The 27,542-nt window shown below is 39.1% G+C and overlaps 1 protein-coding gene across 1 annotated transcript in view; it reads left to right on the top strand.

The window, feature by feature from the left end:
• Positions 1–27,542, top strand: part of SCFD1 (sec1 family domain containing 1) — a 129,091-nt gene that overhangs the window by 17,501 nt on the left and 84,048 nt on the right. The window contains exons 5-10 of the mRNA XM_056133613.1: positions 1,429–1,551; positions 3,358–3,445; positions 11,191–11,280; positions 17,695–17,750; positions 20,217–20,302; positions 23,746–23,845. Of these exons, the coding sequence (XP_055989588.1) occupies positions 1,429–1,551; positions 3,358–3,445; positions 11,191–11,280; positions 17,695–17,750; positions 20,217–20,302; positions 23,746–23,845 (543 nt within the window). The remainder of the gene's footprint in view (positions 1–1,428; positions 1,552–3,357; positions 3,446–11,190; positions 11,281–17,694; positions 17,751–20,216; positions 20,303–23,745; positions 23,846–27,542) is intronic.

The raw sequence follows: 27,542 nt of genomic DNA, 5'->3' as shown, positions 1-27,542 counted from the left end.
AGCGGGTGGGGCATTCACCTTGCACGCAGCCAACAAGACTGACCTGAGTTTGATTCCTCCACCCCTCTTGGAGAGCCCGGCAAGCTACCAAGAGTATCTCGCCAGCACAGCAAAGCCTGGCAAGCTCCCCATGATGTATTCGATATGCCAAACACAGTAGCAACAAAGTCTCACAATGGAGATGTTACTGGGCCAGCTTGAGAAAAATCAATGAACAACGGGAGGACAGTGACAGTGACAATAAAAATTTGAGATTAAGAAAGTCAGGCTAAGTATAGCATCTCTCGAAAATAATCATAGACTCAGACCCCTATCTTAAATTTATCTTTAGTCATTTTTCACTGTCATGTTTGTTGCTTCAAGGATACAAGGAGGCAGCTGCAGGTGTAAACTTCATTTGATGTTCAGACCAGCAGAAGCAGGAAATGGAGTGTGCCAGTCTCATATTCATTTTTATTGATCAGGAAAAACAAGTTTTCTCCAGAATTGGCTAAAGGCTTTCATTTTTAATTTGCTTGAATAGACTTAACTGCAAGAATAATCTAAGAACCGTCTGTTCCGTCTGGCGGCTAGGGGTCTGCCATCTTCCAGAATGAACAGCCAAGTAGGGGCCCGAAATAACAAGACTCGCAGGGCCTCACGGGATGGGGGTGGAGCTGGCCCTTTCTTCCCCTGCCCCAAGGAGACCTCAAGTCCTCGCCCACGAATGGGCCCTCTGGCTACTGATCGAGCTGCTTAAGCCATGATCCCAGAGACTCAGAAACAAATCCCAAAACTCAGCAGCTTTTGGCAGAAATCCTCCAGATTTAATTATTAAAATTTCAGAATTTCAAAATCGCGTGGCTGCTACTGAGGCTGTGCAACATCATATGCTATTCATAACCAGCAATAAAAAACAAATTCTCTATTGATGCCTTTTGGGGTAAAAATCCCAAATAATAATGGTGGGTCTGGTGTAGAAATATTGAATGTGATCAAAGTAGAGAGAGAGTAATGTGGAAATCATCTGCCACACAGGTAGGGGGAGGGTGTGGGATGGAGGGTATTACTGGGGTTTTTGGTGGTGGAAAATGTGCACTGGTGAAGGGACAGGTGTTTCATCATTGTGTGACCGAGACTTAAACCGGAAAGCTTTGTGACTTCTCTCAGGGTGATTCAATAAATACGAATTATATAGGGAAAAAAAAAGAATAATCTAAGAATTAATTCTTAGATGGACTAGGTATGCAGCTCAGTGGTACAGCACTTACCTTGCATGTGTGAAGCCTTGGGTTTGATTCCTCAAAGTACAAAAAGAAAAAAAATCAAAAAAAGACATTATTTAGATGAGTTTATTGCCATACCATACAAAATCTGTATTCCTTTAGTGATAAAGAAGGTGTCATGTTTATACCACTCTGTAAAACTCAACTTTCATTGTGTTTGTAGGATCTTCGAAATCAACTTTATGAATCATATTATTTAAATTTTATTTCTGCTATTTCAAGAAGTAAACTGGAAGATATTGCAAATGCAGCATTAGCTGCTAGTGCAGTAACCCAAGTAGCCAAGGTAAGAGGTTTTGGTTTAGCTCGTATTTTGTTCATTTAAATTATTGAAGTACTCTGAAAACTGTTGATGTATATTGATGTTTAATTTAGAGAAGAACACAATAGCCAGTGAAAATACTTAATCTTTAGAATGAGTTCTGATATTGTGAATGATTTTAAACTAGTTATCATAAATCAAACTAAAGGAACCTATTATTAAATTTACAAAACAATTTTACAAAGTTATGGTAAGTTGTCCTTAGGCTGGAACCTACATAAATCTTTATAACATTAATTCAGAAGTAGGTTGACAGTTGGATTGTCATGAATTATACTCAAAATATGTTGGCCATCTTATCTGTAATTACCTTATTATCTCATCTTTTTCAGAGAGACTGGTTTGCTATTACAGGAAAGAAGGAATTTACTATAGACTAACAATTTTATTTGATAGTGACTTTTTAACCAGGTTCAGCTTATTTATAAATAAATCTCTATTGTGCTTTAATTCAAAAGAACTGTTCTTCTCAAATTTGAGTTAAGACTTCAAAATTGTAGGGACTGATATATGGGAAAAAATTGATCAACAGTGTACTTAAATTCCCCTTTTGCACGGTGGAGGATTTGGGCCATACCCAGCTGTTTTCAGATGTTATTCCCAGCTCTGTGTTCAAGGATCACTCCTGGTGGGGCTCTGGGAGCCATATGAGGTGCTGGGGATCCAACCCGGATCAGCCACATGTAAGACAAGCACCTTTTCCACTATGCTATTGCTTCAGACTCAAGTTTTTCATTCAGATTTTAATGATCCATTTCTATTTATGATTAGTTTTTGAGGCTATGCGTCATTGTTCTTACTCTTCCAAAGTCTATTATTAATTTTATACAAAATAATAAAGGAGTGGTAAGCATGGATCAGCTCTGGGTTTAATCTCTATCATCATAAGTTTCCCCTGCCATCCTTTCCCTAGCACAAGGAATAGCTCTGGGGTCTCTGAGCACTGCTGGACAGAGTGGTACCATAGTCCAGGGTCCAACTAACAGGCCTGCATTGTCTACTGCAGTGCATCAGGCTCCATTGAGAACACCCCTATAAAAATTAATGCTTAAAAAAAATTAATGCTTTTCAATTTACTAAACTTTATTATAATTTATTAATATATTTTATTTAATTTAGTTATTAAACTTTATCCTAATAACTTTCTCCTAAATTGTTATTCTAAAGAACTGGTATAAATTTCCCTCCACTGTATTTCTAGAATATCATAGAGGGAAAGTTAAGTGACTTCTTAGGGATGTGTGGTTTTTATTGAATATAAACATTGAAATTTGTTTTTCTTCAGAATTGATACCTATTCCCATCCAATTTCATTTTTCTTTATATTTCATTTTCCTTTATTTGGGATGATGGGAGGTTTCAACATCCACTGTACTCAAGACTTAGTCCTTACTCCTGGCTCTGTGCTGAGGGGTTCCTCCTATTGGAGCTTGGAGACCGTATGGGTTGCTACGGATTGACCTGAAGTTCAGGTGCATGCCAGCACTTATCTGCTGCACTATATCCCCTAAATTTTATCTTTTTAGGTTTTATATTTTGAAAATATTACTCTCCTCTGATATTAATTCCTGAGGACTTGTTTTTATTGATATTTAGTACTAACTCCTGAGGCAGTAGCAGATTATTACTCCTGGTTAGACAGTCTTCTACATGGCATAGTTTTTAGTTATTAAAAATAATTATCTTTCCATTTTTCTCATTGCCAAAATTAATCTGTTTTCCATATAATAGTGATTTACGATTAATTTGTAAAACTTTTCTTTGTTCTAGGTTTTTGATCAGTATCTCAATTTTATTACTTTGGAAGATGATATGTTTGTATTATGTAATCAAAATAAGGAACTTGTTTCATACCGTGGTATGTAAAAACAGGAATGTTATAATTCATTGTAAACAAAATGAACTGATGAACTGTAGCACTGCACTGCACTGTCCTCCCATTGTTCATCGATTTGCTCGAGTGGGCCCAGTAACGTCTCCATCGTGAGACTTGTTACTCTGTTTGGGATATCAAAAACATCACAGGTAGCTTGCCAGCCTTTCCGTGAGGGCGAGTTACTCTTTGTTGCTAATTGGGCTGGAGCGATAGCCCAGCGGGTAGTGCATTTTTCTTGCACGCGGCCCATGTGGCTGACCCAAGAACTGATGAACAGCAAGAAAAAAAATAACAAACATGTTCATTGCTTTGAAAAAACCAGCTTTATGTACAACAGTAGAGATGTAACCTGTTTCAAAGTCACACAAAGCAAGTCTAAGCAAAATTCTTTCACATATAAACAACATTTAATAAGCATGTTTTCTAAGTTCAATGAAGTACCAGTTCTCTAATCTTTAGTACCTACACAGGAGCTAGTGTATTCCTGGAAAGTAAGACAGTAAGATACTAAAAAGATAGTATTTTAGTAGTAGAATTTAGTGAATATTTGAATACATTAACCTTAAACACGAGTTTGTGCACTTCTCTGTTTTATAGTTGCTTTATCTGTAAAATGGGGTTAGTAATACTATCTGCCTCACATATGTGGTTTAAGTGGTAGAGTACTTGCATGGCAAGTGTAAGGCCCTGGGTTCAATCTCCAGAACCTGAATACAGCTGATTGTGGGCCTCGCTTTAGCCCCTCAAGTTCTATAATACCACCACCAACAAAAATCAGACAATAATCAGGAGTCAGAAAATACTATATTGTTTTTATGTGATAATAATATGCATGCTATTCTGAACCACAGGCTGTTAGATCATTATATTTTTACTCCCCATCATGCAGTGTAAAGACCGAGTATTGGTGTTTGATCAAATGATTTCTGACCATCTCTGAAATATTTATTCTTGATTTTTGGTAACTGATCATTCTGGGATATAAATTAAAATGAACAGATATGCACACAGGTATACACCTTACCACTTAATATTTATGTTGATTTTTATTTCCCCCCTGTGAGGAACATTTAACACAAAGTCAACTCTCAACATTTTAAAGTGTAAGATACAATAATACTGGTTCTAGATAGAATTTTGTAGTAGAGCACTACAATTTATTGATCTTCTTAATAAGTTTTATACCCATTAGTTATGCTGAACATTTTTTTAAAAATTGAAGACTATAGGAGATTTCAACCATTTCAGTGAAATAATTATTAATTTGCTATGAAATTTATTGTATTTTAATTTTAAACTAAGTTTTAAGTTTGCTGGGTTAGTAAATGAAACTGATTTAGGGGCCAGAGCAATAGTACAGCTGGTAGGGTGCTTTCTCAGCCAACATGAGTTTAATTATTTCAGTTATCCCGGTAAGGGAGCATTTTATCCCACTTAAGAGTACATTTGGAAATGTGTAAAGATAGTTTTGATTGCTATAGTTACGAGGGCTTCTAGTAGTATTTAGTGATGAGGGACTAAAAGTACAGATATTCTGTGGCATGTTAAACCTTTCTTACAGAGAAAATCATTCTATCTTAAATACAAGTATTATTAAATACTTGACCAATTGAATTAAATTAATTTGAAGAGACGCAGATCTTTTGGTTTCATTATGCTTTATGGCATACTTTCTTGTTGGAGTTAAACATATCTCTGAAATGTTGAATTAAAAAAAAGATTTTTTGATGGTACTTATTATTTACATGTCTATAATTAATTGGGTTTTAAATTAGCCACTTATTTAACTTATATTTTTAAAACTGCCACAGATGGCAGGGCTCAAGGCTTACTCTTGATTGTGTGTTACGGATCACTCCTGGCAGGACTCAGGGAACCATATGAAGTGCTGGGAATCAAACCCAGGTTTGCCTCTTACAAGGCAAGTGCTTGCCTTTAAGCCTTAAAATATTTCTATAGCACTGTAGCACTTTCCTCCTGTTGTTCATCAATTTGCTTGAGTGGGCACCAGAAACGTCTCACAACAACTTGTGAGACATGTTACCATTTTTGGCATATCAAATATGTCACGGGTAGGTAGCTTGCTAGGCTTTGCTGTGTGGGCAAGATACTCTTGGTAGCTTGCCGGGCTCTCTGAGAGGGGCAGAGGAATCGAACCTGGGTCATCCATGTGCAAGGCAAATGCCCTACTCGCTGGGCTTTCACTCCAGCCCAGTATTTCTATATTTAAAAAATTATTGAAGGTTTTTAATTTTTTTTAATCTGTTTATATAAAAATAAGCCCCTGTACTTTTTGTTATATAATTTAACTCAGATTAGGCAAACTAAATTTTATTAGAAAAAGATTTTGAAGAGAAAATAATTCTTTTTTTTTTTTAATGTAGGCGTACTGCTATTTATTCAGCCACTGATGAGCTGATTGAATTGGGAAGGAACTCCCCCTTACTTTTTTTTTTCATTTTTTATAATTTTATTTATTGAATCACCGTGAGAGCAGTTACAAAGCTTTCGGGTCTAAGTCTCGGTTATACAATGAAACACCCGTACCTTCACCAGTGCCCATTCTCCATCACCAAAAACCCCAGTATACTCCCATCCCACACCCTCCCCCTACCTGTGTGGCAGATGATTTCCACATTACTCTCTCTCTCTCTACTTTGATCACATTCAATATTTCAACACCAGACCCACCATTATTATTTGAGATTTTACCCCAACACTCAGATCTGCTGAAAAGGCAACAGTAGACAATTTGTGTTCTATTGCTGGTTATGAATAACATATGATGTTGCGTGACTGCAGTAGTGGCAGCACGATTTTGAAATTCTGAAATTTTAACACTTAAATCTGGAGGGATTTCTGCCAAAACCTGTTGGGTTCCGAGATTTGCTCCTGAGTCTCTGGTATCATGGCCGTTAAGCAGCTTGATCAGGAGCCAGAAAGGCCATTCATGGGCAATGACTTGGGGTCTTGTTGGGGTGGGGAGGACAGGACTGGCTCCACCCCCATCCCGTGAGGCCCAAAATGTCTCGTCACTGCAGGCCCAGACCTGACTGTACAATGGCCTCTGGAGGATGACGGCCACCGAGCCACCAAGGGGGAGCAGGCGGAGTGACAAGACCCTTTCCTCCCTGGGTTGGCCCAGCAACAGTAACGTACTGAGGGGTCTGGACGCATTTCTGCCAAAAGCCACAGGGTTTCAAGATTTGCTCCTGAGTCTCTGGGATCATGGCCATTAAGCAGCTTGATCAGGAGCCAGAGAGGCCATTTGTGGGCGATAACTTCGGGTCTTGTTGGGGTGGGGAGGACAGACCCGGCTCCACCCCCATCCTGTGAGGTCCAACAAGTTTCGTCACTGCAGGCCCGAGCCTGACTGTTCAATGGCCTCTGGAGTATGATGGCCACTGAGCCGCCAGGGGGAAGCAGGCAGAGGGACAGTACCCTTTCTCCCCTGGGGTGGCCCGGCAACAGTAACCTACTGTGTGGTCCGGATGCATTTCTGCCAAAAGCCGCTGGGTTTCGAGATTTGTTTCTGAGTCTCTGGGATCATGGCTGTTAAGCAGCTTGATCAGGAGCCAGAGAGGCCATTCGTGGGTGATGACTTGGGGCCTCGTTGGGGTGGGGAGGACAGGCCCGGCTCCACCCCCATCCCATGAGGCCCAAAATGTCTCGTCACTGCAGGCCCAGACCTGATTGTCCAATGGCCTCTGGAGGATGATGGCCACCGAGCTGCCAAGGAGGAGCAGGCAGAGTGACAACACCCTTTCCCCCCTGGGGTGGCCTGGCAACAGTAACCTACTGCAGGGTCAGGACGCATTTCTGCCAAAAGCTGCTGGGTTTCGAGATTTGTTTCTGAGTCTCTGGGATCATGGCCATTAAGCAGCTTGATCAGGCCACCAGGGGGAACAGGCCAAGGCACAAAACCTACTCCCACCTGGGTTGGCCCAGCACTGGTAACCTACTGCAGGAACCGGACGCATTTCTGCCAAAAGCCACTGGGTTTCGAGATTTGTTTCTGAGTCTCTGGGATCATGGCCATTAAGCAGTTCAGTTAGGAATCAGAGAGACCATGCCTCCAGTTATATAGCTGAGCCGGTGGTGGTTTGTGGGTGTGTTTCCCACATACCTAATTTTTGGCTGTTTACTTTCTCGGTAAACTTTGCCCCAAGTTTTTGGGGTCTGGCCAAAGGCACAGCGGCAGTTTTGTGGTATCTGGAAGTCTGAAGGTGCCATCAGGCTGCTGATGCACTCGCCTCACAGGTACAGATTGACCTGCTGCTGGCACCATACCCCCTAGAAAGTAATTCTTAAACTAAATTTTAATCAGTTCCTTTTTCTTGGTGGGGGAGATGTTTAGGGTCAAACCTGGTGGTGCTCAGGGTTTATTCCTAGCTCTGTGTTCAGGGTTTACTCCTGGCAGGCTCTAGGGGACCATCTGGTGCCAGTGATTGAAGATCAAACCCAGGTTGGCCACGTGCAAGAAAAGCACCCTACCGTCTGTACCATTGCTCTGGCCCCTTTATCAGTTTCATTTAATAACTAAAAGCCGACTTAAAACTTAGTTTGAAATTAAAATGCAATTAAATGATTAATTTCCTAGTTTTATAAATACAGTCACAGCAGCTTGCTCTGTAAGCATTTGCAGTATAAGGTCATTTATTCCATAGAATTAATTTGTGAAGTGGAGGTGATTATTATTACAATTTTTCACATGATAATACTAAAGCAGGACATTAATTCATTGAAGAAATTTCAGAATCAGATTACCAAACCCGTGCATTAAGTCCTACCCTTCGACCACATGTAATTGTATATTGTATGTGGTCATATATTTATCACTGTCACTGTCCTCCTGTTGTTCGTCGATTTTGCTCGAATGGGCCCAGTAACGTCTCCATCATGAGACTTGTTACTGTGTTTGGCATATCAAATACGTCACGGGTAGCTTGCCAGGCTTTGCCGTGCGGGCGAGATACTCTCGGTAGCTTGCTGGGCTCTCCGAGAGGGATGGAGGAATTGAACTCGGGTCGGCCATGTTGGCTGCGTGCAAGGCAAACACCCTACCCTCTGTGCTATTGCTCCAGCCCATATATATATTTTTTGATATATAAAAAAACATTAAATCATTTCAAGCATTATAAGTACTTTAACTGATTACCCCAAACAAGTTATTACTGAACATATATGTATTAATATAAATACATTAACTACATGCCACAGTTTTTGTTTCCGTTACCTACTTCATAGTGGGAACTTACTTATTCAGTAAAGAAAGAAGATTTATCACAAATTTTATTAGACTCAGAAACCAGGTTCAGATTATCTCAAGTGTGTTGTGGTTATTGAAGGATAGCTGTATGATTTGTATGGACAGTTCAAATTTAAAGATACGCAACTAAGGAGTGGAGACTACAGATGTTATCCAATTGATTGAAAAATGAATTGAGTATTTCTATAGATTGGGATCCCATGAATTCACATTGTATTATACCATTTCTTTAATCTCTTTTGGATAAATGGTAATCTTAAACACCAAGCTTCAACCCCATTACCTTCAACACCGCATTTCTTCATCCAAATTCTATGTTGCTATTTTTATGTATTCTCCATGGGCCATACTTTTTGAAATACTTTGCTCCAGTTAAACTCTGTTTGACTCATGCTGGTTACAAGTTCTATTATATTTTGTATTTATTTTTATATTGTATTGAGAGCTCAAAAATCTGTAGATAATATTTTAGCATCAACAATCACTCAACAAATAGTGAGCGTCTACTTTGTCAAACATTGGACCTGCTTATTGTGAGAGATAAGACAAGATCTTTAATTGTCACAATATTGTATCTTAATACATAGCCCCAAGAATTACTGAAGATGCTTGTCAGAAGGGCACATTTCTTAGAATTGTCCCAAATCTGTTGAACTTAGTCCCTTGGGGAAAGATAAGAATACTGAATTTTAAGTGGATTCTAAAGAAACTCCTTTTTTTTTTTTTTTGCACTTATATTTCTCAACTGATTCTTAGACCAGTCTGGTAGATCAGAAAAAATAGACATGTGGCTTGTAATGCACAGAAAATAAATGATAACTGATATAGATTTTGCCATAGTGAATTTGCTTTGTCCTTTTTTTGATAGTAGTTGAATGCCTACTAAATAAGATTTTCTTGAGGTTTTTTAGTATATTTTAGTAAAATGATGGAACTTTTTTTTTTAAAACATTTTTGTGTATGTGGCTGGGTGATAAAGCGGGTAGAGCATTTGCCTTGCACATGGCTGACCTTGGTTTGATCCCTAGCATTTCCATATGGTCCCCTGAGTTCTCCAGGAGTGATACCTGAGTTAAGTCAGGAGTAACACCCCTGAGCATCATCAGATGTAAACCTAAAAAAAAATTATTTTTTTGTTTTTGAGCCACACCTAGTTGTTCTTAGGGGCTACTCAGGACTTAGTGGTTGGGGGTCATTTCTGGCAGTTATTGGAGAATCATGTGGTGCCATGGATCAAATCCAGGTCTCCTACATATCCTCAGCTTTTTGAGCTGTCCTCCCATCCCCTGATTTTCCTTTTGTTGTTTTTTGTTTGTTTGGGGGCCTCACTCGGTGGTGCTCAGGGCTTTCTCCTGACTTTACACTTGGGTCACACCTGGCAGACTTGGGAGGCCACATGGAGTGTCAGCCAGGGATTGAACCCAGGTCTGCTGCGTGCAAGGCAAGCTTCTTACCCTCTATCTTGTCTCTTCAGTCCCTCTCTAATTGTTTCAGATAGTTTTTATGAGGGATTTATAGGAATACAACTAATACATGATACTATATTACTCTTTACTACTATTGATCTTGAATTGGGTTTTCTCTTAAGGAAATCATCATAATTGAACATTAAAAATTTTGGTTTGGGGCCACATCCAGCAATGCTCAGGGCTTACTCCTGGTTCTGCACACAGGGATCACTCCTGCAGGGCTTGGGGGACCATATGGGGTGCTGGGGAGCAAACCTGGGTCAGCCCTGTGCAAGGCAAGTGCCCCTACTGCTGTACTATCGCTCTAAATTTTTTATTATTGGGGTAGCATTTACAAGAGTATAAATGATTTCATGTTGTTAGGGGTGCAGTGTTATCTTACTATTCCTATTTCCAAATGAGGTAGTATGATTTTTAATGAATAGTTAATCACTTTAAAACTTAAAGGGCTGTGTCTGAAATTGTGTGTGTGTGTGTGTGTGTGTGTGTGTGTGTGTGCGTGCATGCATGCGTGCGTACGTGCGAGTGAGCGAGCGCCTGTTGGATGTTAGAGCTCCATCCCAGCATTGCATGTTCCCAGACCTCTGCAGGGTGTAGCACTTATTATCCCTGAACACCACTGGGAGTGTCCCCTCCCTCTGTCCAAGAAAAAAGGTTTATTTTTCATTAGGATGAGGGCAGGAGGAGTTGGGCAACACCCTGCATTGCTTGGGGTATTGTTCCTGGCTCTTGCTCAGGTCCCTGGCAGTGCCGGGTACCATATGTTTCTGGAGATCAAGATTCTAACTAACCTGGGTCAGTTGTATGCAAGCAAGCACTTTACACCCTGTGCTCCTACCGGAGAAAGTTTAAGGCAAAAGCAAATTGTTTAATGATTATTGATGTTGTCAAACTGAGTAGTGATTTAGAGTTTAGTATTTTTAAGAGTTGACTAGAGATGGCACACATTTAGGTCATTTTTTTTTCTCTTTTTACTTATGTCATTTTAGCCATTAATAGACCAGATATCACGGACACAGAAATGGAGACTGTTATGGACACGATTGTTGATAGCCTCTTCTGCTTTTTTGTTACACTGGGTAAGTTTTCAGATTTGGTTATGTCAATTAATTTTAGAGTGATGGTAATACTTTCTTTTATTTGTGTGGACTCTGCAGGTTCTCTTTCCACAGTTGATATTAAATATATATTCTGCATTATAAAAAATCCATAATTCCTAATAATTTTATAGTTATTCCTCTTGAATTATTTAGCATATTATTGAGAGGTTTCCTGAATGTCTCCTGTAACTGCAATTTTGTCCAGTTAATTCATCAGATAGACAAATTTTCTCGTTCTCTTGTAAAGAGAGAGCAATGAAGGGAAAGGCGAGGACCAGAAAAAATTGAAGCCAAAAGGAACAAAACTCCAAATCAATTGTAAATAATGTCACAGTGAACATGGGTTGCACATATACCTTTTCAAGCTAGTGTTACCATTTATTCAAGTATGAAGAAATAAAACTGTTGGATCATATGATAAGTTTATATTTAATTTTTTAAGGATCCTATTTTTTGTGGTGGCTCCACCAATTTACATTCCCACAGGCTCCCATTTTCCATATTCTCATGACTGCTTATTATTACTTCTCTTTTTATACTACCTATTCCCATAAGTGTGAGGTAATAGATACTTCCCTAATACAGAATTTCCCATAGATGTGAGGTGATACACAGTTTCATACTACTGATTTTTTTTCCTACTACTGATTTTTGAGCACATGTTTATGTACCTTTGACTATGTTTCTCTCATCTCTGAAATAAAAATAATGTCTATGTGCCTTCTATTTTTAAATTGAATTGACTTGGTTTTGGTTATATGAATTTTTCATATAGTTGGGGTATTAATCCTTTATCAGATATATGATTTGTGATATCTTCTCCTATTTCAGTGGTTTGCCTTTCATTTTGTAGGTGATTTCATTTGTTATGTATAAACTTTTTAATTTTTTTTAATTTTTATAAAGTTGTTCACGATAATTTATAACATTCAATATTTCAACACCAATTCCACCACCATTACACCTTCCTACCACCATTATTTCCAATTTTCCAATCACTACCCAAGCCTGCCCCAGTAGCAGGCCCTAAATGATTTATTTTATATTGCTTGCTATGATTATTCGCTAAAAAGACCAAAAAAAGATTCCTTAGAAGAAAGTGTGTGAAGATTGTTGTATTTCACCCTGGCGCCATTAAGCCCTTGTATAAGAGTTTACTAACATGTTACAGTTAGTTTAAGCCTTGTGTGCTAATATTATCTTAAGATTGGTTGTCTTCTACTTCGCATCCCATCTAACATGGTGTGTTACTCCTGTACATCAATGGAGTCGAGTATGAGATATCATGTGGCCACATTCGCTCCAGGAGTTCTAAAATTTTGATGGGGTGGTGTAAAATCTTATCGCGCCGAAGGTTGTGTGTTCACGGGCTCACTGGATGGCACTGTCACACCGCCTGCGTTTGGTGCTCTTGAGCCACTGTGTGTGGCCTGGATCGGAACGGCTGTTGGCCAAGGGCAGACGGAAGAAGAAACGAGGGCCAGGCCGGTCTATATCAATAGTAGTTTATTCCAATCCTCTTCACTCCTGTCTTTCTCTGCCTCCTTCTCTCCTGGGCCCCAATCTTGGAACCTCTCTCCTTCTGGCTCTGACTCTGGATCTCTGGAGCCTGAGCTCTCTCACTTCTGACCCCCTTTTCTGAGCTTACGTCTTAGTTTATATAGCAGTCACATAAGGCGGTGACATAAAGGTGGGTTAAATACTGACGAATCAACAAAGAGAGGTAAGACCACTCCTCCAGGAGATTAACTCAAGGATAAAATCTCATCTACAGAGATTACTTTAGATTACTAGGAGATCCGCTCAAGGGTGGGATCCCAACAAGGGTGTGTTCTTCCCTCAGTTAGTAATCTACCTAAATAGTTGTAATAAATCTACTTCTAATATTTCTAGCAATGTCATTCTGTATGAGCACAGTAAGAGATATAAATTTAGTTTGGTTCTTCCTGAGAACATCTCACTATACATTCCACAGTCCTCAGGCCAGGTTAATCTTCCTAGCTCCAGCAGGGTCCTATTCTCGTCGTTACTTACTTTTGGATCATGACAGCATTTGTCCATGATCATACCCTCAACTTATAGTTGAGTATCGTGGCTCTTTGGCCTGGCCCATTTCGATGCCAGGGTAGCTCACTGCTTGCCCTGGGTCCATTCAGTCCCTCGTCGGGACCCTGCTTTTGGGGTGCTAGAAACTAAGGGCAACTGAGTCAAGAAATCAGATGCCCAGGAGTAAATATTATTTGGAGTCAATCAACTCCCAAGTTACAAAGCATAATATTAACTTGTCTTCCTGTGTCCACACAGAAAGGACATTGCTTACAATACAAGTTCAGTGTCCTTAGATGGGTGTGACCTGACAAACCTAAGCTACCTGAGGAAGGACAAAAGAGTGTTATCCTACAGGGTGGTACAACTGAAGTTAATTTTTTTTTCTTTTTGGGTCACACCCGGCAATGCACAGAGGTTACTCCTGGCTCTCACTCAGGAATTACTCCTGGCAGTGCTCAGGGGACCATATGGGATGCTGGGAGTTGAACCCAGGTCGGCCACGTGCAAGACAAACGTCCTACCCATTGTGCTATCGCTCTAGCCCTTGTAGTTAAATTTTTAACTGGATGGTTTTTTGGGGATCCAGAAGCGTCTATGCAGCTTCTTGATCTCTTTATTTATTTATGAGTCTCTGGACCCTGGCAGGTAAATGAGGTTAGATGGCACCAGAGGCAGTTCATGGGCGTAACTGCCAATCTCCTAGATAAACGGGGATGGAAAAGGTTGCCCATCCCCCAATTCCATGAGAACCTGGAGATTTTGGTCACAAAATCTGAATACCTGCATTTTCAAATGATTAATTCAGGGGCTGGGGCAATAGCACAGCAGGTAGGGTGTTTGCCTTGTATGCGGCTGATCCTGGTTCGATCCCCAGCATCCCATATGGTTCCCCGAGCACTGCCAGGAGTAATTCCTGAGTGCAGAGCCAGGAGTAATCCCTGAGCATCGCTGGTGTGATCCCAAAAGGAACAAAAAAGAAAGATTAATTCCTAGATGAGGCTCATATGGAGTCCGACCCTGGTCATGGTGGTGGTTGGGTTATGGAGGTTTTCAGCTGCCGGGGTTCTGTTTGGGTAGGTGGAGTGCTCATTCATCCCCTCCGGGGTGCCCTGGGTCTAGAGGTATCTCTGCAGCTTGCTGATCTCTTTCGAGATTTATTTCTGAGTCTCAAAACTTTTTTCTAAGTAGAAGCCACTGAAGCAGTACTCGGGAGCCATTCCCAGTGATGCTGCAGCACCTTCCTTGGCAGTGTGCTCTCAGTCCCAGTGGCCACATCTGGCAGACTAAGCACCTTGAGCACTGGAAACTGAATCCCTAGGGTCTCTCACATGTTTGACAGGTGCATTACCACATGGGTTATCTCCCCAGCCTTTTGTAGTCCCATCTGTTTTTGCTTTTGTTTTCATTGCTTTGGGATGAGATGCAAAAAGACAAACAAAACTGCTGGGGCCCAAGAGATCATTCAAAGGAATGTATGCTTTGCATGCTGTGGCCCTGAATTCATCCCCCAGCACTACATGGTCCTCTGAGTGCTTCAGGGTATGCCCAAAATAAGCTTATCACTAAGACTGATAACTGGGTTCTTTAGTCTAGGACTTTAATGATATCAGATCTTATATTCAAGTTTAAGTTTTGGCTTTGCTTTTACATATATAATAGTGGTCCATGTTCATTCTTATACTTGTTCTCTAGTTCTCCCACCTCCGTTTACTTAAGAAACTATCCTTACCTTGTTGTCTTCTTTGTCGTAAGAATGAAACTTATTTGAGTTAGCCTGCTGAGTTTGTAATGAATTAAGGTTAACTTTTAAGCGTATTTCACATTATGTAAAGAATGGGTTTTCTATTACTTTAGTATTTTAAAATAGGGCTAAAATTTCTATTCATATACTGAGCACCTTCCCGGTCTTGGAGTTGTTTTATTTTTGTTGTTGAGTGAGTACTATATATATTTTGGATATTAACTCTTTGTCAGATGTATTATGTGAAAATATTTGCCTTCTATTTAGTAGGGTGTCTTGTCATTTTAACTATGGTTTCTTTTACAGTGGTAAAGTGCAAGGCCCTTGCTTTGCACATGTAGCCAGCCTGACTGGCACCACATATGGTGCCACCGGGAGTGATCATTGAACATTTTCCAGTGTGGCCCAAACACCAAAATGGTGGTGGGGGGTGGATGTTTATTTATGTACTTGACTTATTTGTTGTGAATTAACTTTCCATGTATCATACTTTTTACTTCTGGACTATTGAGCTGCTCTGAGAATCTACTTTTATTTAAGTAGCACACTAAGTCAGAGAATGCAGTGCCTCCATCTATCTCCTTTTTCTCAGGATAGCTTTGACTATTTTAGGAGTTTTGTGGTTCCATAATTTCAGCTCAGTGATTTCTGATTGATGTTTTCTTAAACTCATGTCATACTTTCTCTTCTCAAAAGAATAGACCTTATTTAAGTTCTTGTCTTTTCATTCTCTCAACTCACCAAACATCTTTACCATTGTTGCTTTGAAGTCTTCTTCCTCAGTTAAAAAGTTCTGATTTGTTTGAGTTTCTTTTCCAGACTTGAGTTTCTTTTCCATCACTGCAGGAAAATTCATCTTCTTCATTGTGTCTGGTACAATCTGAGGATTTGAGGTGACAGTCTGGTTTTGTAGCAGTCTGAGGCCAGCACTTGGTAATTTCAGACAGTGATTGAAACTTTAAATTTGTGCTGCACTGGACCGATGGAAACTTGCAATCACAGGCTTACTGCCAACAGCACCAAAAACTGGCAGACCTGAATTGTGTCCCATGCTTTGCACAGAGACAATGACTGTGGTGTCCTACAAACCTAGGCAGCAAATTCATGGTCCTGATTGCCCAACTGCAACTTGTATCACCAGGTAGATCTGCCTAGCTACCAGGCTGTTTGCTTTTGCAAGGACCTTTCAGCAACTCTCTGGCCAGGCTCAAGCAGAACTTGGGAAATATCTTGTAGTCTTACCATGTATTGTTTGGTAAGGACTACGGCATCAAATTTATAAGGCTGGACTATGACTAAATGTTCAAGTGGTCCCCCAAAAAGTGCTCTTTGCCCCCTTTTACTGTGAAAGCACTTTTCTGAGTCTAGCTACTCCTTCATTCTGCCTGCTGCTACTAGTCAGGTATGTATGTGGAAGAGCTAGTTTTGTTTTCAGCCTGCTGCTCTGCCCTGGACAATGGTATAATTCGCCCTCAGATTGTTCCTTGTTCCAAGTGAATCAGAAATAGTCCTACTGGCTTACAAGCAGCATCTGAGGAAAAACCTGCTTCAGGTTCATCCCCTGAATATCTTGCTTAATATAGTTTTGGTCTCCCAGCTAGGTTTTAAGAGTAGGATTTTAAGGACAGGGTGTGAGTTTTCAGCTCACCTCCCTCTGTTCGTATGTGTAGCAGTTTAGAAATAGCTCCCAGGCTACTGATCTCTGCTCTGCCCTAACCCTGCCCATTGTGGGGTTGCACTACTTGGCTCGTAAACCGCTCCTTCTCCTTGTTCTCCAGTAGGGTTCTTCTAGAGTCAATGCTTGGATTCTCCCTTCATCTTTTGCAGTGGGCCCTAGGCAGGATTCTGTATTTAATTCACTTGTTGGATGGTTGGAGGGATCGTTCGGAATGGGAGATATGTGCAGGGAGTAGATAACGGACCAAATGTGATAGCCTCTCAGTATCTCTATTGCAAATCATAATGCCCCAAAGTAGACAGATAGTCACTGTCACTGTCACTGTCCTCCCCTTGTTCATCGATTTGCTCGAGCAGGTCCAGTAACATTGTGAGACTTGTTACTGTGTTTGGCATATTGAATACGTCACAGGTAGCTTGCCAGGCTTTGCTTTGTGGATGAGATACTCTCGGTAGCTTGCCGAGCTCTCCAACAGGGGTGGAGACAGATAGTATGGGGGAAATTCTATGCCATAGAGGCAGGGGGAGGGGTGAGATGTGTGTGGGAGGAAGGAGGATACTGAGGACATTGGTGGTGGAAAATGTGCACTTATGGAAGGATGGGTGTTCGATCATTGTATGACTGAAACTCAAACATGAAAGCTTTGTAACTGTCTCACAGTGACTCAATAATTTTTTTTTTAATTCACTTGTTGGTGTAGATTTTGTGGTGATGAGAAGAGAATCCTGCATCCTTTCTATGCATCCATCTTCTGCCTTATGTATTCTTTTTAAGTATACATTTTAACTGGGAGGAAGGTGGGGAGGTAACAGGAATTGAACTGAGGATGTCTTAAATGTGAGGCATATGTAAGAACTAAACTTGAATTCCTTACATTTCAATTATTAAAAGATGAAATTATTGATAATGTTTGTTGTTGAAATAGGTGCTGTTCCTATCATCAGATGTTCAAGAGGAACAGCAGCAGAAATGGTAGCCGTGGTGAGTTTGTACTGTTGAAGATAAATATTGTCATTTTTTTTTCTGTAAGTGCATCAATCATCTTTGTTAAGTATATGATTGCTACATATTATATACACATTGTGTATGTGTCTGTATGTCTGTCCATAGTGCACCCCCTCCCCACCCCTACCCCGCCCTCACCCCTGCATACACCAAAGGCCTTTTTGTTTGTTAGTTTTGTTTTTGTTTTGGGGCCATATCTGGTAATGTTCAGGGGTTGCTCCTGGCTCTGCACTCAGGAATTACTCCTGGTGGGCTCGGGAGACCATATGGGATGCCAAGAATCAAACCCAGGTTGGCAACATGCAAGGCAAATGCCCTGTCCACTGTACTTTCTCTGTCCACTGTACTTTCTCTCCAGCCCTGGCCCATATTTTCTTTTTTTTTTCCCCTTTATTTTATTTTATTTTTTTTAAAGTTGTAGATTTACAATTTTTTGTGCTTTGGTTTCAATTATACAATGATCAGATACCCATCCCTCCACCAGTGCCCATTTTCCAACACCATAGATAATATCCCTCCCACCCCCATCCCCCCATCCCCCCTGTCTCTGTGGCAGGGCAATCCCCTGTGTTCTCTCTCTCCTTTTGGGTGTTGTGGTCTGCAAAAGAGGCATTGAGTGGCAGACATGTTCAGTCCATAGTCTACTTTCGACATGCATCTCCCCTCCTGGGAGGATCCTCCAAACATCCTTTATTTGGTGCTCCCTTCTCTATCTGAACTGCCCTTTCCTCTAGGATACCCGGCTGGCCTCTAAGTTATGGAGTAATCCTCCTGGTGCTGATCTCAGCTATTCTTGGGTATTAATCTCATACTTTGTTACTTTATATCCCCCAGATGAATGCAATCTTTCTATGTCTATCCCTCTCTTTCTGACTCATTTGGCTTAGCATGATACTTTCCATATTGTACCACTTGTATGTAAATTTCATGACTTCATCTTTTCTAAGAGCTACATAGTACTCCATTGTGTAGATGTACCAAAGTTTCTTTAACCAGTCATCTGTTCTTGGGCATTCAGGTTTCTTCCAGTTTCTGGCTATTGTAAAGAGTGCTGCAATGAACAAACAAGTGCAGATGTCACTTCGACTATACATTTTTGCCTCTCTGGGATATATTCCCAGGGGTGGTATTGCTGGGTCAAATGGGAGCTCAATTTCTAATTTTTTGAGAATCGTCCATACTGTTTTCCAGAAGGGCTGAACCAGTGGACATTCCCACCAACAGTGAAGGAGTGTCCCTTTCTCGCCACATCCACGCCAGCATCGGTTGCTTTTGTTCTTTTGAATGTGCCTGGCCCATATTTTCATAGCGTTGAGATTCCACCAAAATTAAAAAATGAGGGGCTGGAGTAATAGTACAGCTGCTAAGGCATTTGCCTTGTATGGGGCTGACCTGGGTTGATTCCCAGAATCCCAAATGATTCCTCTGAACCCTACCAGAAGTAAATCCTCAATGTGGAGCCAGGAGTAACCACTGAACATCACCAGGTGTGGCCCCAAAAAAACAAACAAAAAGATCATTGTGTGCTTCTGTGTGGTAGTGAAATGCTTTACTTCCATTTTGCTCTCCTAGGCCTGTTTTTTTTTCACTAGAATATATGTTTCTATTCATTCTCTTCTAAATATTTTTATGTCATTTGATTTCCAAATCATTTAGCACTTGACTTCATGTAGCAAATATTAATTTTTTAAATGAAGTACATTTTTCTATACTATTATTAGAATAAAACATTGAGCATCAAATTTTTGCTTTAAATATTAAAACATGGGATCAGATAAATTATGAAATTATTGAAATGAAAAGAATAGGTGGTGTGGGAAGACTGAAGACGATAAATTAACATTTTTGAGTTTCATTAGTGCAAACGAATCATTTACCAGATGAGTACTTCTTTTCTTTCGTATATTCTACTGACATTCTGAGGACTTTTGCAGCCTCTACTATAAAGATACCTTCTTTGCTACAACTGAATATGTTTGAGGAGAAAGAATTGGGTCATAATTGTCATTTCTTTTATAATGAAGTAAAAATAGTAAAAACTGACATTAGTGAAACTGGTCCTGAGTCAAAGAAACGATTTTGGTTTTCAAGTCCAAGTATTAAAGAAGCAAGAAAGTTAAATTTAGACTTTTAGAATTACTATTTATAAAGAAATTCCAAGCTTCTTAGTTATAAAATTAAGCACTATGGGCCACAGAGATTGTGCCGGGATTAAGGTGTAACTGCCTTGCTTGCAATAGACTCCCCAGCTTGGTTCTTGACACATGTGCATGTGATCCCCTGAATACTACCAGGAGTCATCTGTGAGCAGAGAGCTACAGCTTGCTCCTAAGCACTGTCAGGTGTGGCCCAACTCCCACCTCCCCAACAAAAGAACTCATTATGCATTATCTTATATAGTGAATGTCGTCTTTAAGAATTCATCAAAATTTGATCTTTCAGAAACTAGATAAGAAACTTCGGGAAAATCTAAGAGATGCAAGAAACAGTCTCTTTACAGGTGACACACTTGGAGCTGGCCAATTCAGGTATTATAAATGCATTTATAATACACAATAAAGTGTCAAGTTTGGGTTTGGATTTTTTTTTTCTGTTTTATAGAATACCCTTTTACTTACTATTGAAATTTCCTTTTTTTGTGATGTCACCAGAGTCAGATTTTGTTTGCATGGTTTTCAGGGCCAGAAGCTATATTCTTAAAATTTTCATGGTAAGAAGAAAAATAATTGAAAAGCTTGTAATGCTTAATCTTCATTTATTAAGTAGTTTTCTGTTTTACACTGAAATATTAACAGCCTAAATATGTAAAGTGTTTTTTTTGTAAAGCGTTTTTGTCATTGTTAGCATGTTTAATATGAATAGATAATTCTAAAATTTACTGACTGCTTTTTTATCAGTAAATAGAAGTATAACAGGCAAGCAGAAAACCCTATGAAGACTTTTTATTATTGAGAATGACGGACAAGTGTAGGATGATAAAGTTTTATTTTTTTTTTTTTGTAAACCCACTCAAGTGCTTTGAAACTATTCAAGTGAAATATGATACAGAATTTTGGAACATTAACTCTTACCCCCAGTTTTAAGTAAATTAATAAATAAGCCTTTTAAAACAAATTGATAAGCATGTAATTGCTCTTTAGGAATATTTGATGGTGACTTTCCACAGATTTAAGTCAATTTTGATGGTTTCTGCAGTGTATGTTCTATTCCTTTAATTTGTGGTTAACACTAATATTATTTTTCAATCTTTGATCATGGCCTTAGTTCCAATGTTATTTTAATCTAGTTTGTGATTCCAGGCTAGTCTTAATGCTCTTCAAACTATATCTCATTAAGTAAAGCAGAAACTTCAATTTCCCACCTAATTTATTTTCAACAGGAACAACTACCTTTATCATATCTTAATAGTTCTCTTTTTTATAGTTTCCTAATATAATATAGGTCATGAGAATCAATATAGAGGCAAAGTAATTTTCTAATATTGTACTTACTATGCATAATATATTATGCTACATTTCCATACTTTAGCTCAGTACTGTGTTTTTTTTAACCATAGCTATCAGTGACCAGGTGCTATTCCTGACTCAGGGATCACTCCTGTGGTATCGGTGACTGTAAACAGTGCTAGGGATCAAATCCAGATTTATGATATGCACAGCAGGCTCTTAATCCACTATGACATCTCTCCAGTCCCCTGTATTTCTTAAACTTACAATGATACGCTTTTAAAATATTTTTATTAGAAGTCAGCAAGCTTTGTTGGACTATGATTAAATTTATTTGAATCCAGTTGTAGTCTAATGATTTTTCAGCCAGGAGCAATGTTAGCCTCCCTTTCCCCCCACCCCATGGAATTAAAAATTCCATTGGCATTTTTTGAAGATAATGGAATTATTTGGAGATATGTTTGGTTGTCATTACTCTGCAAATAATATTAGAATTATTGGAGTGCATTGTAGGGTGCTGCTAAACACCCAGCAATTCCCCTTAATAAGGAGTTCTCCAGCCCCAAAAGTTTATAATACTGGCATAAGAAATCCTGCAGTAATTTGCTGCTATGTAGATGGATATAGAGAGAATCATGTTGAATGAAATTAGTCAGAGGAGGACAGACGCAGACAGATTGGTCTCTCACATGTATAGGATATAAAGAAACATAGTAGGGGAATAACAAATGGCCAAATGATAGGAACAAAAAACGTGGGAACTGTGGAGCTGGAATGATGTGATAGTACAGTGAGTATATCATTTACTTTGCATGCATCTGATCTGGGTTTGATCCCCCTGGCATCCCATATGGTCCCCCAAGTACTCCCAGGAGTAATTCTGAGTGCAGAGCCAGGAGTAACCCCTGAACATTGCCAAGTGTATCCCAATTGGTATCAGTAGGAAGCTTCTCACTGGAGGTGCTTGAAGGTATGACAAGAAAGGGAATACTAATGTGATATGCAAGATACCCTATCAGCAAGCTACCGAGAGTATCTCGCCCGCACAGCAGAGCCTGGCAAGCTCCCCGTGATGTATTCGATATGCCAGACACAGTAACAACAAAGTCTCCATGGAGACATTACTGGGCCCGCTCGAGCAAATCGACGAACAACGGGAGGGCCTTTAGCTTTAGCTTTTAGCTATTGTAAAACAGAGAGCCTGAAAGAAAAGGGGAGGAAAAGAGAGGATTGGTGTTGGAAAATTGTATACCTGAAACTCAATTATGAATAACTTAATAATTCACAGTGAGTCAATAAAAAGTTTAAAAATCATTTCCAGCTGTAGTTTATCTTTGCCTTTAACGTAGCTCTAGGATAAGTGGTAGCTGATAAGGGTGCTACTACCACTTTTTATTGGAGTGATATAATCAGTATAGTTGGGGCAGTCCACTGTCCTAGACCCAGTAGAATATAATGAGTTGCTAATACAGTCAAAGGTTTCTTGCAGGAAAATTATGTATAACTACCGAGAGTATCTCGCCCCCACGGCAAATTCTGGCAAGCTACCTGTGACGTATTCAATATGCCAAACATAGTAATAAGTCTCACAATGTTATTGGGCCCACTTGAGCCAATCGATGAACAGTGGGAGTACAGTGACAGTGACAGTTAATATACTCAGATAGTAATACTTTGGCAGATGTGATTAACAAATGACTTTGTGCCTCAGTTTCAATTTAGCCTATTTCTAATTGTAATAGAATTAAACAGTATTTGAAGTGTCTTTCAGATCAGTGAGTAATTATGTAACCAGATACTTTTGTAGCATGATACCTTAATTTTATACAAGAGTAAGTTTTATTGAGATTTGCCTAGAGTCTCTTTTCTTCAAATGTATGTTTATAGAAAACAATTTTTAGTAATTTATGGAGTGATAGCACAGCGGCTAAGGTATTTGCCTAGCCCGCGGCTGACATGGCCGATCTGGTTCAATTCATCCACCCCTCTCGGAGAGCCCGGCAAGCTACTAGGAGACAAAGCTTGGCAAGCTCCCCGTGACATATACAATATGCCAAAAACAGTAACAACAAGTCTCACAGTTTGTTGTAAGACGTTACTGGTGCCCATTCAAGCAAATCTCTGAACAGCGGGACGACAGTGTTACAGTGTTACAAAATATTTGCATAAACTTATAAAATATTTTTTTTCTCTGAGACTGAAACCTGTTACTCCTCTTTTTCCTTTTTTTTCAAAAGTTTGAGTAGAAGCAATTTTGATTACCATAAAAATTATTTTGCTAAGTATTTATTCTGATTGTTTTTCTTCAGGGCTCTTCCTTCAGTAAGACTTAAAATCTGCCATTAAATGCAGGCTCTTAGTATTCTAAAGCATTCCTTGATTGCCTTAGATAATTTTTTTTAAAGTATTAGTGAATTTTATTAATATAAAATTGTTCTGTTAAAATTAGATACTGAAGAGTATTAGAAAAATTGAGATGTATGCATTGGTATCATGCGTTATGTGATTTTTCTTTGTGTTTACAGCTTTCAAAGGCCATTGTTAGTCCTTGTTGACAGAAACATAGATTTGGCAACTCCTTTACACCACACTTGGACTTATCAAGCCTTGGTGCATGATGTACTGGTAAGAGCTTTATTATACCATTTATTGCTAAAATGTAATATTCGGTGGTCTTAGTTAAAAAGTAAGATCATGGCTACCAAAATACAGAAGAAAGTGATAGAACTGAGAAATATAGTGGGGGCAGAGAACTAGTACAGCAGGTAAGGTGCTTGTCTTGCATCCAATCAACCGGGAAAAAGAAAAAGAAAAAAAAATCAAAAAGTCAGGAAAGTGATGAAATTTGGTTATCACTGAAAGTTGTGGTAGAGGATAGTGATGCATTGATGTTAAATTAACTAATTTATGATCTTTACATAGTATAAAACAAATCAGTGGTATTGTAGGCAATGATGCAGTGAAAAGGAAGGAGGAAAATAAGAGAGTATTTTTTTATACAGGTCCATTTTCCAGATGCACTGGGAAGAATATGAATGCTCAGTTTCTGTAGAAGAAAGACACTGTGTAATGGGGCCAGAATAGTTAGTAGAAAAGTTGATATGGGAAATAAAGGACATTAACTCAAATGGTTCTATAACCAGCATTCTACTAACTCCTAGTCCAGGAAATAATAGTATATGATATCATCATTGCAAAGATTGCCTGAAATGTTATGTAGAAAGGAAATGAAACGTGGTGGCTTAATTTCTTTTTTTTTTTGCTTTTAAAATATTTCCCTAAATCAGATTTTGGGATTATTGATTTTGATTGCTAGTTCTTTGTGCTTCACTTTCCCATCATCCTCAACTCTGATGAGTTTCAAGGTAGTCGACTAGAATTAGGTAAAGAGAACAAGAATAATAAAAGGTGAATTAAACCCTGAATCTAGAAATCTGGTTTTATGAGTGTTGATAAAGAATCTAGAGAAGAGAATGCATTTCAGCCACTCTTTGACTATTGTTCTTTGACATATGTGGCCACGTAATACACTGAGTGGATGAAAATCTTTCTTCATGAAACTTAGATTCTCATAGGAGACATAGGCAATAAACATAATTTATAGCAAGAAGATAAAGTAGACTGTGGTGAACAGGTTTTCAGTCTTAAGAACAAAGAGACAATTGAGGAAAGGCCAAAAGGAGGTAAAAAAGTAAAATATATGGTATAAAGGGCAACAGTATTCCAGGCAGAAGGATGCCTGATGTGTTTAGAAGATGACAGCCAGTGTTGCTAGAGTCAGATGAGTCAGGGGAAGAGTAGAAGGACACAAAGTAAAATAGGTCACAGGAAGGTATATAGAATAAGGACATTATATTATATAAGAATGTTGACTTAAATTTTGGAGAAAACTGAAGCCACAAGAAGTTTTTGAGTAAGAGTGATGTTTAAGTACATTATAAAAATATCAGTTCAACCATATTAAAAACAGACTATTTGATGGGGCATAGAAATAACAGAGAGGTCACTTATAAGGTGATTGCAGTTATCTTAGCAAGAAATGAAGGTATCTAATACAAGAATGGAAATGGTAGGGATTGTGATAATTATTGGGGGAAAAAGTATGCAGATTGCAAATTAATTGAATATGTGCACTTAAAATAGAAGTCAGGGGCTGGAGTGATAATACACTAGGTAGAGGGCTTGCCTTGCACTCAGCCAGTCTTGGTTTAATCCTGGCATCCTGTATGGTCTCTTGAGCCTGCCAGCAGTGATCTGTGATTTCAGAGCCAAGGGTAAGCCCTGGATATGACCCTGAAAATAAAAAAATAGGTCAGTGATGACTCCAAGATGTGAACTTCTTTGTTGAGTTCGGAAAGACATGGAAGGAGCACCTTTTGTAGTGCAAGGAGAAAGTAAATATTGGGTTTTGAACATTTTTAATGTGAGGTCCCTATTAAAATAAAGGTCTGGATAGGAACTCCAGTACGTAAGGCTTACACTCTTGTAAGGCTTGTCCTTGTATGTGGCCAACCCAGTTTCAATTTCTAGCACCATATATGACACCCAAGTCTTGCCAGGAGAGATCTCTAAGCACAGAACTGGGAGCAAGCTCTCAGCATTGGTGGACCTGGCCCCAAAAACAAACCAAAAAAATTCAGTGCAGATAATTAACAGTTTCCATACAGGAATATATATGAATCTGGAGTTCAAGAGAATATTTGGTCTACAGTCTACCAGAGTAAATTAGGCATTTTCTATGTATAGATGATATTTAAAGCCAAGGCTAAGTTGAACTCCTCAAGGTAATAAATGTAGCTTAAAAAACAAAAAGATATTTTTAACACTTAGTATATAGGGAGATGAATAAGAATGTACAGTAGTGGTGTGGAAGAAGCAACCAGTCAAGTATGAGAACTAGATCTGTGTTGTTTTAGAAGCCAGTGGACTTAGTGTTTCAAAGACAGACCAAAAATCAGCTTGAATAAATGCTGAGAAATAAGTCACAGTTGAATATGGCACTGTGAAGGTTTTTAATGATGTTGATAGCATCAGCTTTAGGAGCAAATATTTAAAGAGGATTTAACAGAGATTGGTGAGAAAAGCCTAGAAGAGTGACTCTAGATAAACCTTAAGAGTTTTTTTGCTGTATAGGAAAACAGAAAATTAATGATTGCTGGAAGGGAATCTGAGATCAGAAAAGATTTTTAAAGGAGAGAAATTACAGCATATTTGTTTACCATTGGAATTGAACAAAACAAATGATTCATGAGGTAAGTTTCTGCAGGTCTGTGGAGGCATTAGTGAGTAGAATGACTAGCTGTCCCAACCTTGGCATCATTAGTGGACATTTTGGACCAACTAATTTCTTTGTTGTGGAAATTTATCCTCTGCAGTGTAGAGTGTTTTACACTACACTGTGTTTTACTCTGGCCTCTGCCCTAAATGCTAGTAGTGCTCCATCATTTGTTACAACCAAAATGCCTTTATATGTTGTCAAAATGTATCCAGGAAGTGGAGAAGGGAAAACTGATTGAAAATTTCTGGGGAAGTTTTAGCAAAGTGGACAAGTAGAAAGATGTGGGATAGGAAAAAACCCAGACATCATCTGTGGAGGCTACAGGGAGTAGCTGCTATAGTTCAATTATAATGAAATAGTCTAGAGGGAATTTTGAGTTATTTATTAGAATAGGAGATTTTGCAGATGACTGTGTGTTCCAGTGCATATTACAGATGAATTTGTAGGGTGGAAACATAAGACAAGATCTGAAGGAGAGTAATATATAATAGAAAGTCATGGGAGTAAAGTCCATGTAAGTTGTTTTGATAGTCTCAGTTTAGATTTGGTTGATCCTGACTGGGTTTTTATAAGAACACAAAGAATCACCATACGTGTGTGTTTGAACTCTATAGAGCACTTGAAATGCTGAAAAGCTCTCTAATTTCTGTACTTGAAAAGTTCCCTGGGGCGAGGAGGGGGAGGGGCCATGGTGGGGAGGCTCACTTGCAGGGTGTGATTACATGATGTTTTGAGGACAGGAAATAATTTGTTATGTACAGGTACTTTATAAAAAGAGTTCCCATTGTCAGAGAAGAAAATTGGGTAGAAAATTTAGGGCAAAGATTCCTAAACCAAGCTAATAGTGGTCCTGAGGTTTTCACTGTTCCAGGTGAAATAAAGATTAAAAAGTTATTAAATGAGTGTTTATGACTTGCCTTCATAGTAATATTTGCTTCTTAATCGTTGAAGTTAGAGTATCCTTTTATAAATACAGGATAGGTAAAATTAGATGATAGGGTGGTTTTGGGTTTTTTTTCTGGGAGGTATTGTGTGGGATGGTTC

Source organism: Sorex fumeus, unplaced genomic scaffold (assembly GCF_029834395.1).
Source record: "Sorex fumeus unplaced genomic scaffold, SorFum_2.1 ptg000098l, whole genome shotgun sequence".
Classification (NCBI taxonomy): domain Eukaryota; kingdom Metazoa; phylum Chordata; class Mammalia; order Eulipotyphla; family Soricidae; genus Sorex; species Sorex fumeus.
This window is presented reverse-complemented; position numbering and strand designations above follow the sequence as displayed.